At 38.4% G+C, this 14,641-nt stretch overlaps 1 protein-coding gene across 14 annotated transcripts in view; it reads left to right on the forward strand.

Annotated features, from left to right (window-relative positions):
• MAGI2 (membrane associated guanylate kinase, WW and PDZ domain containing 2) overlaps positions 1-14,641 on the forward strand; it is a 713,151-nt gene that overhangs the window by 461,960 nt on the left and 236,550 nt on the right. For all 14 annotated transcript variants that reach the window (XM_033057437.2, XM_033057440.2, XM_033057436.2 and 11 more), the window contains one exon: positions 10,808-11,023. In XM_033057437.2, the coding sequence (XP_032913328.1) occupies positions 10,808-11,023 (216 nt within the window). The remainder of the gene's footprint in view (positions 1-10,807; positions 11,024-14,641) is intronic.

Here is a 14,641-nt window from a genome sequence, read left to right on the forward strand (position 1 = left end):
TCTGCAGTAATGCCAGTATCACTCTAGAAAGAATAGTAATTTGCAACAAAATGGCTTTCTGATTTGCATTAATCAGTAATAAATTCCATCTAACATGATAACTTCCCCATGACTTATCTTTTTTTTCTCTTTTTTAAGCCTTCTGAAGCTTCAGAAACATTCATTTCTGTGGCCCAGACTGAACTAGATAAAATTTTGTCTAGAAATGTTCTCAGACTTTTCTCATCTTTCCAGATAATTTGTAAGGGTGTAAAACCATGTAGGCACTACTGTCAAAAGGGAGGGACTCTGCTGCAAGCTGTTCTCTAATATGGCAAGGGATTTCTACTTCTACAAGAATCTTACCCATAATATATAAAATATACAAGGGGAAGCAGAAAATCTTATGGTTTGCTTAGCATAAATCTTTAAATGAAGGAAGAAAGTAATAGCATGATTTAGCATGGGACCTTGGTCATTAAGGGTCTGAATCGTGTCCTCTATCATTAGTAAGCTTAAAGGTGTCTGGACCTTCTTGTAAAGCACCAACCAAAACCCAAGTATGCTTCTAGAGGTCAATTAATCTCGTCTAAGATCACTACCAGGGCAGGTGGGAAGAGAGAGTTCGTTATTTTAGATACTGAGCTTCTAAGCAGGAAAAGTGAAATTAGCTAAAAGCCCACTCTCTATATAATTTAGGAATTATTTAGGGACAGGTGATTACCCAAGGGTCCCATCCAGACAACAGCAGCCAGCTCACAATAAAAAAAGATATATGTGGTGGGAAGAAGCATCTTGGTATCTGTCCTTAGCTGCAGCAAAGAACTCACTGTTCAGGAACTGAACCATGGCTCTTTTTGGAAAAGCAGAGGTTTCAGATTATACTGCTGCTTTTTAGAAGACGAGGTCAGATGACAGAATTGCTTCAAGGTGTGCAGAACACTATAAAACAGTTACTAATGTATTTATCTGTAGTTTTGTTCAAATAGCCTGCATTCATGCCTTTGTGATTATTACTTTTTAAGTCCAAATTACCTTTTGTACTAATTATTCAGTCCTGTCCCTTTGTTCACGATTTTCCTTAAGTATATAGGAGTAGCCTTTGCAAGAGGTCTGTCTAGATTTTTCACTTCTGGTACACAGCAGAAGATCAAATTATGAAAGTTAAAGGTCATTTTATTTTTGCTGGTGTTCAGGAGATGTGTGATGATGTCAGTGTGTGCAGCACTCTGCTGCATCTGATAAGCAATCCTCTCTCTTCTAGGCTATTATCTAAAACTGATGTGTTCTGCTTCTCAGAAAGAAATACAAACTTGAAGAATATTTGGGAGAAATAAGGTCAGGACCTGAATCTCAGAGGAATTTTAAAGCAAGACAGTTCTCTCTGTGTAGCCACCTCCACCTGGACTTAGCACAGGATGGTTTATAGTCACTTTATCTGAAAGGTATTTACACCTTCAACCCGTGGGATTCCCACATCTGACAGGAGAACTGTTATTTCCCAACTGTGAGAGATTTAGTGCTCAAGAGGATTGTATCTGTTCACATGGTTTGGTCTTGGTAGAAATTAAAGGGATGATGAAAACAGTTCAGGCTGTACCTGATTTTGTAAAGGTGAAATTGCTCTTTCTACTTACTTCTTGTACTCTTACACAGAGCTTTGGGGATTAGTCTTGCATATGTGCCTAAATTTGTAGGTGGGCAAACAGCTAAAAGATTAATTAGCAAAACCTAAGGAACACAGAGTATTTATAGGATAAAGCCACCCTAGTACTTAAAAAGGTGGGATAAAAAAAAAGAATAATTAAAAGGTAAAGGAGCTATGTAAAATAGAACTATGGAAACAGTGACGAAGAAAACTTAGAAGTTTGAACTCTCTGAAGTACACTAAAGTGCGAAAGGATACCTCAGAGGAAAATATATTTTTAAAAATGAGAACTGATGTATATATGCCTTAATTTGGGGGTATTCAAAATTTTCAAACTCAGACCATGCCCTGTGCATATGTGATGTACTCTATCACTACCTTGTTGTTATGAAAATTCACTTTCTACTGATATTTATCTTGAAAAATAACAATTAAGAAACAAAAACCAAACTTGTATATCCTTACTTATAAGTCTTTCCCAGTCTGTATGGATGGAAAAGAGATGTTCTTATTGGGGGCACTTGGTGTCCAACAGTAAGAGAACAGCACTTTTGTCATGTTGGCAGGTTTGACAGCCCTTCCAACATGTCTTGTCTCCACCGCTGTACTTGTGAATTTAGAAACTTCCTCTGCTTATTGCATTCACTGGGGGCCAGAATACTCTTGGGCAAAAATCCACAGCTATAATTAGTGACTTAATTTTAACGTAGATGAATAGACAATCCTGAAGCCAGTTATTAAAATGTCATTACTTGACACAGAAGTTAGCATATTTGCCCAATGTCTGTTAGCAGAAGCTGCAGAGACCAATCCAAATGAGAATTCTGCCTGGGGAAGGGGCACAGCAACACAAGGCATCAGAAGTCCCCCTGCCCCTGGGAAACAGCTGGATACCCCTGCCAGAAAACACTGAAGTGTTTGTTGGGAATGCACAGGCAATAACTCTGGCCCCTCTGTTCTAGAAGAATCCTGGGCTGTCCAGAACGTATTTCTTTCAAGTAACTTGATTTACAGCTGAAGCCCAATGCAGTTAGGGAATAGAAAGGGGAGAAAAAACAGACTTTATAACAAGTAGCCCTGGGGATGTCAATATCCAATGAGTATGGAATTAGCTCTGTATATCATGTGTAACTCATTCAGACAGCACTCCCAAAGTAAATTAATTTTAATCTGTATTTTTAATTCGGACTTTAATTTAACAGCAAGGCTCAGAGAGCTAAGAAATCTGGATTCAAAGGTTTAGTTAGCAAAAGAAGAGCAAAGAAATTTCTGTCTCAGTCTTCTGTCTAAAAGAAGCTAAAAGTAGCCACAAAGATTATAGTAAAGCTATAAGTTTGCTTGTGAATATTTCAGAGAACATAATATAAGTTTACAGCTGTTGTTCAAAAACATAATTACGAATCTATATTTAATAACTTTTTTTCTCTAAATTCTGGGAGAACTGAACTACAACCTTTCCTATTTTTTTTTCCATTTTTATGACTCAATTTCATGAATAAAAATAATACCAATGTAAACCTAAAATCGAAAGGCTTCAGAAGGCTTCATTTTTTAATTCCACTTTCTTTGGAGTCACAGTAAGAGTTCTGCAACTTTAATCCATCAAGCAGCTTTGCAAAACTGTCATGAAAATGCATGAACCCAAGAACAAAATCTACTCACCCAACCTTACAGCAATGATTAAAAAAACGCCCTAATTATAGTATAGTCACCCGTCAAAATAAATTACTCAGGGTGAGTGGGTGAAAAGAAGTTTGCTAGACTTCCTTAAGGAGGTGGTAATTGTCTTGGATTTTGTTAAAATACATCACTAATTATATTTTAATAAAGTCTATGTACTCTTTTCCTCTTTAGGAATTTTATAAGATGGTTGTAAGAACACAGAGAAGGGGATTTTTATGTTTTACAATATTCTATACTTGTGTGGTTTTGTTGCAGAACAAAACAGACATACAAAAATGCATTAAATTACATATACAGATGATCAGAAATGTTGGAATAAAGTGATTTCACAAGAAGATGGCAATTGATTGGACATACTTCTACAGCAAAGTGATGTGTGGGCGCAGTGAAGTGAGAGCATGGTGATTACCACATGGTTGGTTCATGGAAGTCCACAGAACCTGCATTTAAGAACTCCTTCCTGACTTTGACATCCATTGCATGCAAATGATGTTCAGGAAAGTGGTTGATACACCATCCCTGAAAATGTTCAATAAATTTGTGTTGTGGCACCTAGGGACATGGATAGGTGTGAGCATGGCAGTACTGTGTTAATAGTTATATTGATGATCTTTGAGGCCTTTGCAGTCTTAACTGCAAAACTTAATTCCATGCTTTTAATACTAAATCCTTCACAGAAGATATCTGCAACCCATATTCCTGGAATGTGTTGTCCAGGAAAACTTCACACAAAACAAGACTACCAACTTCGTACGGTCTTACCCTGCTGGCTATGCTGCCAGTGTATTAGCTGCCCTAAACACCAAAACCATGAGCTTGTTTTCTTGCTCTCTTCTGGAGTCTGGAAAGGTCCTTTAAATGTGCAGCCCCTAGTCCAACCTTTTTCAATGAGCAGGGACATCTTCAGCTAGATCAGGTTTCTCAGAGCCTTGTCCAACTTGACCTTAAATGTGTCCAGGTGTGGGACATCTGTTATCTCTCTGGAAAACTTCCAATATTTCTACAATGTTTTTATCTTTACAATAATAAAATGTTTTCCTTATTTTCAAGTCCGAATCTACCCTATATAAAACCATCATCCCTTGTTATTGCAACAGATTTTTCTGAAAAGTCATCCTTTTAAGCCTCCTTTAGGTACTGATGCGCCCACAATAAGGTCTCCCTGGTCTCCTCTCTTCTTCAGGCTGAATAAACCCAACTCTCATCCTGTCCTCATAGGAGTGGTGCATCATTTTTGTGTCTCTCCCCTGGACTGCTCCAACAGACCCATGTCTTTCTTGTGCTGAGAATCCCATGGTGGATACAGCACTGCAGGTCTGGTCTCAGGAGAGCGGAGCAGAGAGGCAGAATCCCCTCCCTGGCCCTGCTGGACACACAGCTTTGGATGCAGCCCAGGACAGTTGTTTTCCTGGGCTGTGAGTGCCCATTGCCTGGTCATGTCCAGATTTTCCCTCACCTGAAGCTCCAAGTCCTTCTTGGCAGGGCTGCTCTCGGTCTGTTCATCCCCCACCTGTGCTGGCACTGGGGTTGCCCCACCCCAGGTGCAGCACCTTGCAGCTGGTCCAGTTAAACCTCATGGGACTCCAATGGGCCCACTTCTGGAGCTTGTCCAGGTCCCCTTGGATGGCATCCTGTTCTTCAGGTGTATCAACCAGCTTGGTGTCATCTGCAAATGTGCTGAGAGTACACACAGTCCCACTGGTGATGTCACTGATGAAGATATTAAACACTGTTTTTCCCAATATGGACCCCTGAGGGACACCACTTGTCACCAGTCTTCATCTGGATACTGATTATAAACAGACATAAATCATGAACAGATGCTTCTTGTTGTATGCAGTTGGCTTCTAGTCATAAATAAATTCAGTCATCTTCTTTTAATCAAATTATAAAATATTCATATTTTTTCACATTATTATTTTATTGAAAATTAAGCTAATTTCTGCATACCTAAAACTCTCTATACCATTTTAATCTATTACATTTCCATATGTATTTGTTTATGAACTGTTAAAATGTCAAATGTAACTCAAATCTAGGCAACAATTAGGCTTCAGAGTACTTCCCCTTAATTTATTTCCAGTAGTCAGTGATCATAAAAAGCAAATATGTAGCAGTTTAACATTCATCATAACACTTGCAGGTATTGTTCTTATAACTGAAAAATAAGGTTTGTCTTCCATTTCCTAGAGTTGTGGCTGACTCACACAATTTTGACTGATACTTCAGCAATTCAGAGCTGTATAAACAAAAAAGACAGATCTATCTAAATGAGGGTGCTGAATAAGCAGAGGCAGGTGTGTATTTGTAGCTGGGTATTGTTTCATCCCACTCTAAAAATAAGTGTGAAAAGGAATGTGTCTGTTCTGGGCTCAGAATGTGAGTCACACCATAGCTGGAAGTATTCATCCTAAAAGCTTCTGGCTCTGGCACACCTCTTGTTTTCTGTCTGGTTGTTCATTTTTACTATAATTTCCTAATTCCTCATCACTATTTTAACATTTCATAACACTTGAATTTTTAAACTAGAGGTTTTAATTTCTTAGTTGAGATCTGTGAAGCTTCAGGAGCAAAGGATGCTCTCAGCAATGGTCCCTCTTCTCCACAATGTGATGGCTCAGGCTGGCCTGGCCCAGGAGCCAAAGGAGCACATCCTCCTGCACAGCGTGGGTGCAGACCTGGCACAAAGCCCTTCTCCAGAAGGGCTGCAAAACCCATCCAGAAGGATGGCAAGTGGAGATGTTCACTCTGTGCTGCATTTTGGATCTTTCCTCACAGAAGGGGAGAGGGACTGGGAGGGCCAGGCAGAGGAAAATGCATGTAGGTCAGTCCCTGCAAGGGAGCACCAAGCAGAGCTCAACATGGGAGACACGTTTATAACTGTGCCCAGTAGCTGGGATCACTGGTGTCCAGCACTGTCAGTATATCTGAGTCTTGCTACCATTTCAGCATGAGAATTTTCCTGCTTCTTTACTACCACCCAAAAGCTCTTTTGTTCTTCCACAAAGGCTTACCTTTTCTCAGGGAGCAAGTTAGGATATTGCTTCGTCATCAAACACTTAAATGATAAAAGTCTTACTGCATCCGGACACAGGTGAACTAATGTTAAGGGAAAAAGCTGTTTTATCCTCATTTCCTTGTTTTTCTGCTTCTTGTGACTTTCTGACTTCCTGATCTGGTCTCTGTCATCAGAGCAAGCCTACCCATTAATTTGTCTGACTCTTCCTTGCAGATTTAGGGTGCTGATCGGGGTTGATGCAGCTCAGGGATGGCAAGGGATACTTGGTAATTGTCACTGTGCCATGGCTTCCAAGGCACTTTGGCCACATCTTCAGCATTCAGCTGCACTCAGAACCAGCTGGGAGCACTGAAGCAATCAGGAGCAGCAGCCAGATGGATTCAGCAGTGGTGCTTTTTCTGCACTGCCTGTCTGCACAGAGGCTTTGGTTCAGGCCCAGCACAAAGAACTTCGCTTGGGTTTAAACTGACCTCTTGACTGTGCCGGGCTGGCAGGTGACTATACACACATTTTTTTGAGTATGACAAGGAGGAAGCTGAGTAATAGAACAGCTGCACTTAGTCAAATGGAGGGAAAATGTCTCTACTGCTGCCCCTTGGTAGATCACAGAATCACAGAATCACCAGGGTTGAAGGAGAGCTGTAAGATGTTAAGGCATTAAATACAAGAACAGGGAAGACATGCAGAGTTACATTCTGCACTCTACCAATCTGATTGTATGGAACTCTTGATTCACAATTTATACCTTTATCTTTGATAGGCTTTCATGGTAATTTTTTCTTCTGTGACCTTGTATAATTGCTTTTTGACTGCATTTATGATACTGGCAGCATCTGACAGTGAATGCCACTATTCTCCCATGCTGTGTAAAAAACCACACCCACTCCTTTTGCTTGTTTTAAACCTGCTAATTTCATTGGATATCCTCTTGTTCTCAAGTACTGGGAAGCCAAGCATCCATTCATTGATTTTCTAGGCACTTTCCCAGGGTTTTCCTGTTTTTATACATATCTGCCATACCCCCCTTCAGTTGTCCCATTTCCAAGCTGAAAACTCAAAATCAATTTAAGCGGTTCCAAGCTTTAATTGCCCTTCTTTGGTTCCCCCATGTAATTTTTGAGAGGCAAGTACCAGAACAGCAGGCAGTATACAAGAGAGGGTACTATGTGGTTTTGTATAGTGCTATAAAGGTGTTGTCTGTTTTGTGCTCCATTCATTTTTTAAAAAAACTCCTAACTGCTGGTTTTTCTGACTGTCAACAAGCATGGGATTTGTTTTATTCTAGCATGTATTCTTTCTTTATTTTTTTATTTTTTTAATAATTCCTTTTTTAAAATTAACTAAAGTTGATGTTGTTTATTTGATGTTCTTTTTTTACTTACTGGAAAATGAATTTCAGTACCTTGTGATTAGTGTTTCAACAATAAACTATTGAAACAGCCCTGGCCTTGCTCAGGGAAGATGAAAAAGAGATCAGAGATTTTCAAAATTTAATGGCAACAAAAGTTATGCTTTTTAAACATTTAAATTCTATGTTATGCCTAGGTATGACATTTGCCAAGGCTTTATGAGAATCTCCCATTATCTATAATGTCCCAAGTCTTAAGTAAGGAATTTCAAGATACTCACATTTTCTTCTTCATAGATGATACAGTTTACATTGATTCTAATTTTTCTGTAATGGAACATTGCTCCTTTATTGAAATGGCTGGATCTCTCATTCTATATATTGTTTCTATTGGAGTTGAATTTTTTTTTTTTTATTATATACTGATTGTGTCCATATGGGTATAGTTTTTTTTATTTTAAATTGCATTGTTTATGCATATTTTTGAATTAAAAGTATAGATCAATAGGTAGGCAGCAGTAATTTAAAACTCACTTTTAAATCAATGGTTGCTGGATCATAAAGCACATAAGGTGTCATGTTATAGGGCAGAAGTTGGAAATTATACAGCATTTTCAGTTTGAAACTGGATGAGTTAAATCCTCTTTGGCCCCTGATCTTACATGTGCAATTTTTTGTTATCTTTTTATATATGTGATACTCATGGATTTTTTTTTTGTGCATTAATTTTGTCTCTATCTCTCAGTAATGCATACAGTCTGTCAAAGTGAAAAAGTGTCTAATATTTTAAAAGAACATGAGAGTGTTCCTTCAATTAAAACACCTCATCTACTGTTCAGGATACTAGCATTACTCTTAATTACTACTGCACTCAATTTTGTATGAGAATGACAAATCTAAGAACAGAGGGGAAAAAGCCAAAGTATTGCACTTTAGTTTCACAGTTTGTGTCACACTGGTACAATATCCCTGGGATATATCTTCTGATATTTATGGAATTAATGGAAATCAATGCATATTTGACAAGTTTTGTCAAGCTTAAGGCTTCTGAGGCACTGACTGAGACTGGTAAAATGTCTTAGGCCAGGCACCTTTTTTAATTGGGAATCCTCTTTTCAAAATGTGTGATATTTCAGACATACAACCTCACCAATAAAGGTAACATGATCTTAGAGCAATACAAAAGTAGATTTCCAATTGAGCACATCAGTTTTCAGATACAGCCTGTACTGTCAGAGCATAGAAATTTGACTGCAAACAGATCTGATCTTGACATTTTTGGAGGTGCAGTTTTGTGAGTAGGTCAATGCAAATTTCCTTTTTCCCCCTTAGACCCCAAATCTTACTCCCCTGCTTTAACTCTGGCAGTCAGAGAGCTCCCAGTCACCCCTAGAGAGCCACATCTCATTGCCCTGCTGGGGCTCTTGGTTAAACCTGCTGCCATCTCACAAAATCCTGAAATAATCTGCAGTGAGGCAAAGTTTCATTCACACATCCCTAAATCCGGAGTGACTGTGAGTGTCATTTAACACAGCACATTTTTACTGTGTATTACAATTACAGAAACACCTGTTATTAATATTGTTTTGCTAAACTGCTGTGCAAAATTTATTGAGTATTCCTTAGTTGCAAGTCTGTTCAGTTACCTGTGTTGAGGTGGTCATGTGGCTGAACATTGTAAGTCCTTTGAAACACACAGAAAGTGCCAGTAATAATTTTTACTCTGCTTGTAAAGTGTATTTTGTGATCATATACTGTTTATGTATAACATTTATTTTTGTCATGTCTATGTGTGGTTACAATAATATTGTCAGTTGCTACTGTTATTTGATAATACAGAAGTCCTAAATAGTGGGATAAGAGATTTAGAAATGTTCATATGGTCTCCAAATATTGTGATCAGCTTGATATGCTTACAGAGTTGTGGGGTTTTTTGGTTTTTTAATTTTTTGTTTGTTTTGGGTTTTGTTTGTTTTTAGGATTTTTTTGGCAGGGGGAGGAAGCGGGGGAAAGGTGGGAAGGAGGAAAGTTTCTCAGACTTAGACAGTATTTTTAGTTTCCCATAACAACTGCTGTAAATCTACTTGTAAAACAACCTGTTCATTGCCCTTCAATACAGCTTACAGATGAAAAAAGATAACTGCATAAATACCATGTTTTCATCTTTACATCTTATATTACTATTTATTTTTCTTTCTAGAAAGCACATACTTCTTAAAATAATATTTAACTATGTTAGTGATCTATTTGTAACCATATTTTTAATGAAAAATTTGTGGTATTAGCAAGACACTAATTTTGAGATCAGATGTGCTAGAAATGCAAAGATACAGATATTGATAGATAAGAAGGGACTGTGGTCCATCTAATCTAATAATCCTTCTGACAGAAAGGATGACTCAGAGGAAGTTGCCAGAAATTTCAGGAGACACAAATAGAGGTAATCTGTCAGCCACCTTAAGTCTTCTCAGAATTCCTTAGTACTTTGAGATAATGTTAAGCCCTAAAGCATAAGGTTTCAACTTTCTTTGAAAATATATTAGCATTAACTGTTACGAATTTTGAAGTCATGAATAGCAAAACTTTGACAAATATGAAAAATAAGATAGTGAAAGTGTTACTGAAAACTGCAAATCTCTGAATCATTGGATGATTATTTACTTTCTAAGCAGGTGAGATAATTTGGAGTGAAAATTATATAGCATAATAAATAATCAGCATTCTTATCATCATTTTGATCTTTAAGAAGCTCTTGTTTTGTCACATAAATGTTGCAAAATGAATTTGTCCTCACTAATGATTTGAAATAAGAGAACAGCTCTGCTATAACACTAGTTGGTCAGGTATTTGGGTGAGAGGAGTGCAAACTTTAACTGTTATAGTTGCAGAAATTGTTAATAACATACATGTTTTTGAGCATGATTGGATCACTTGTGCTACCACCAAGGAAATTCATTACATTTCAGGAAAGGTAAATATTCAATTTTGCAGAAACCATTTTGAGCTATTCTATATTTTAACTGATGAGCCAGATTCTACCTCACACATCCATTAATCCAAGACAAAGGAAACTGAGGCAGCCTGTGTATTTCTGCAATCTTATGTGTTATTCCTTTTCTTTTCTTTCCAGACAACTATTACGGCACTCCGAAGCCTCCAGCAGAACCGGCTCCGCTGCTGTTAAATGTGACAGACCAGATCCTCCCAGGTGCCACTCCCGGGGCTGAAGGCAAGCGTAAAAGGAACAAGTCTGTGAGCAATATGGAGAAGACAGGCATTGAACCACCTGAGGAAGAAGAGGAAGAAAGACCTGTGGTCAATGGAAATGACGTGACAGTAACACCAGGTCTGTTCTTCCTTCTTACTTTGCAGTGAGTTTGTGTTATTCAGAGTCCTCAGCTACCTCCTCCAGTGAGAATATGCATGTTCAGGTAAGGATGTTCTTGCAAGAGGGAAAGGCAGGAATCCTGAATATTAGGATTTCTCCGAAGCCTAAAAAAAATTACTTGACCTCTATTTTGGGAGCCATCTCACTTACCTCAGCTACTGTAAAGATTTCTGTCTGTGAAATAGTCTCTTTAAACCCTCTTTATAGACCAAAGAGAAAAATGCCCTCTTTCTGAGCATGGATTGTGACCTGGTTTAGATTTCTAGGTTAGGAAATCATTCACAAATGCCTGTTCCTCTCTGCTGACTATAGAGGGAGTCTAGAGAGCTGCAATTTGTTCAAATAAATAGTCTCTGTGTTTTGAGTCTTGTTTTCAAGTAGTGACACTCACAAGATTGTTCAGCGCTTTATGAAATTAATTTTTGTAAATTGTCATGAAGACTTAACAATATACTGGAAGACTAAAGTCACCATATTAACAAAGGTGTGGCAGTGCCATTAAAACTCAGCTGGCAATACTATCTGGAGGACACTTTTCAGGAATGTTTCAAAGCCTGCATAAAGCTGATAAGGGTTTCAGATGTCAAGTCCTAAAATACAATTGTTGTTGTCCTGCTTAGATCACATTGCTTCAGAAAAAAAGGGTTCTTGGTACTGACTGGTATCCTGTATGAGAGCACTCCAGCGTATTCTGAAGCAGGTACTCAACTTCTCCCTCATCCTCTCTGCAAGACAATATTTTATAGCACTAAATAATTCTTATCCTGAAATAGAATTTAATAAATTATTTTTGTTGTTGTTCAGATTTTTATATCTTTGAGGAATAATGCTGTGAATCCTTTTTGGTAAACTTAGAAATTCAGAAACAGATTGTTGAAGTCTAGTGACAATCACACAGATGAGAAGATAAAATGAAATATTGCAAGTTCTCTAAATGTATAGGTTACTGTGAAACAAAAAATCTATTACCTAATCTTCTAAGCTCCATAAAAGGATTTTCATACTGCAAAGTCTTGTATACCGTTTTAATTCCTGCTTCATTGCAAAGTATATTGAACTTGATGTCTTCTCATCCTGGATGATTTTGCCACATGCTTTTCTTTAGCTGTTGCCTAACATTGTGTGTAAAGGAAAACTCCTATGCAGAACCCATCCCCATCTGCCAAGGGTGTCAAGGAGCAGTGGGGTGAGAATGGGTCTGGTTCTTCCCCTTGACTCTCCAAAGGGCTGCAGTATTGCTGCCTTGCCACTCCACCACATGCTGCACAAGCCTTGCTCACCCCTTCCACACAAGGCTGCATCTGCTGGCACTGCTCTGGCACTTAGTGCCTTTCCTACACAGCTAAGCAGGAAAGGATGGAGCCCAGAGATCCTAACATCAGCACTGCCGCTGTTGCCAGGATACTTGCACGGTGAAAGAGGCAAAGGCAGGATTTGGTCTCTGATGTGCATTGTAGAAATCATTAGAAAGATCATTCTTTGTAGTTATTCAAAATGTGCCACATGAGAGACCATTGCTGAGGAGCAATTTCCAGAACCATATGTTTCAGTTCCAAGCGGATCAAGAGGCAATATTTACCTGCATTTTTCTTTGAATTCTACACCTATAATATGCTTCTCCCAGGCAAATTCTGTGTGAACAATGACTAGGCAGCACCCGAGAATCAGGCACTGGCATGTGCTGTGTGACTAAATTAAATACATGAGCATGGGTGTAAGACAGCCCCGCCTTCCCCCTCTCCCCCCCAGAGTAAATCCTGTCGGTGTGGCCAGCAGAACAAGCAGTGCCTGTGTTGGCTCTCAAGGTTTTATAAGCAGGGTTTTGTTGTTCAGTTACACTGATTGAGGACTTTGGGGATTGTAGCAAAGCAGCTCTGTACATACATGCTGTGTTGCCTTTGTTGGGCAGTGTGGCTCCCACAGGCTCTGTTACTGCAGTCATTCTCTCTGGGAGCTGACAGAGGCTTAGTCACCTCTGAAATGTCAGTGCATTTGTAGTTTGTGTCTTTGAAACCAGAATATTTTAATTAATTTATTTACTTTTAAACTCTTGATGGAGAGAGCATTTTAGTTTTATAAACAGTCAGCAAAGGTAGGACCTTTATTATTGCCAATTCTATTGAGAAGTGTGTTCTATTTTAAATACTTCATTTCCAGGAGGAGGCTTTTATTAATTATAAGACTCCTGGGACATATGAAACAGTGATTCATTTTTTATAGATGCTCAGCAATTTAATGGTTTATTAACTGCATATCCAAGCCTGTCAACTCAAAGGACTGCTCTAACACATAAGACCACGAGGTTGAAATAGTAACAGATCTAAGAAGATTCTGAAGAAAAGAAACCCATTCTTATCAGACCAATTGAGTGATATCTGTGGTTACAGAGATCTTTGTGCCTTTGGTCTGAATTTTAGGCAACTTTTCAGTGTCTGTTGGCATAATGTGGGCAAGTGTTGAGCTTTAGCAATTTTTCATTAATACCTTCATATACCTTGCTCCATGTCCATCAGATTTCCCTGAGACAGCTGTATATAAACAAAGTGACCATAACTGTCTGCCCAATATGTTCATTCTTTCTGATTTGTGTCACCTGTCCTCAGCCCAGAAGCCACCAGGAATCCTTCTCAGTGTTTCAGGATGGGGCTTTTGGCCCTTTTAGTATGGAGCACTCTCAGTCCTTCATCCTGGATCAAGTTGTCTCAGGACAAAATCATATAATTTGGGAGATTGGATTAATCTCATCCAGCTTTAGTAAATTATATGCCTAAATGCCTTACTTTTTTGTTTGAGCTATTTGTCTCTGCCCTGTTGATATAAAACAAGAAGAAAAAAAAATTGAAGTGTGAGAGAGCATAGCTGTTTTAGATACACATTTTGCTGTTTTAGATACACATTTTAGAGGATCACCTCTACAATTTACATTGATTAATTCAGCCTACAGATACAGAAGAGCCTAAATGGCTAAATTTAAATATAAAGAACCTTACTACTTGCCAAGAAACCTATGAGAGACATAATCTATAGATTAACTGTTAAGATGGGCAAGTCTAGACTTAGTATTGGGTTTTTTACACTTAGAGCAATTGTCCACATTACTGGGTGAGAGATACTGCACCTGAAAAGATTTTCCTGATGGACACTGTTGAAATTGATGATTTCTGCAAAACTGATGCTTTAAACAAAGAGGTAAAATGAGTCTTGATCAAATTGTAACCAGAAGCTTGTCAGACATTCAGCAGTTTTTACTGCTGTCACTGTTGCTGTCTGCAATGGTTTGAGTTCGTCTTCTTCACAACCTGCCTCAGTATTTGACATTGTGGTGGTCATGTCACATTTGCTTTCCACTGCTGACTGGCAAAGTTTATCATCCAAACTCCAGAATAATCACTTTAACATTGAAAGCATGTTTTCAATGTTGAAGAGCATTATTCAATGCACAATGTATGTGCATTATTCTGACAGTACTTGAGCAATGATAAGTTGCACCCAGAGAATGAAGTTCTGTCAGGCTCAAATTAACTGAACCATAAGATATAACATAAAGTTCCAAAATTATCATTCCAGGCCTTAGGA

Source organism: Catharus ustulatus, chromosome 4 (genome assembly GCF_009819885.2).
Source record: "Catharus ustulatus isolate bCatUst1 chromosome 4, bCatUst1.pri.v2, whole genome shotgun sequence".
Lineage (NCBI taxonomy): Eukaryota > Metazoa > Chordata > Aves > Passeriformes > Turdidae > Catharus > Catharus ustulatus.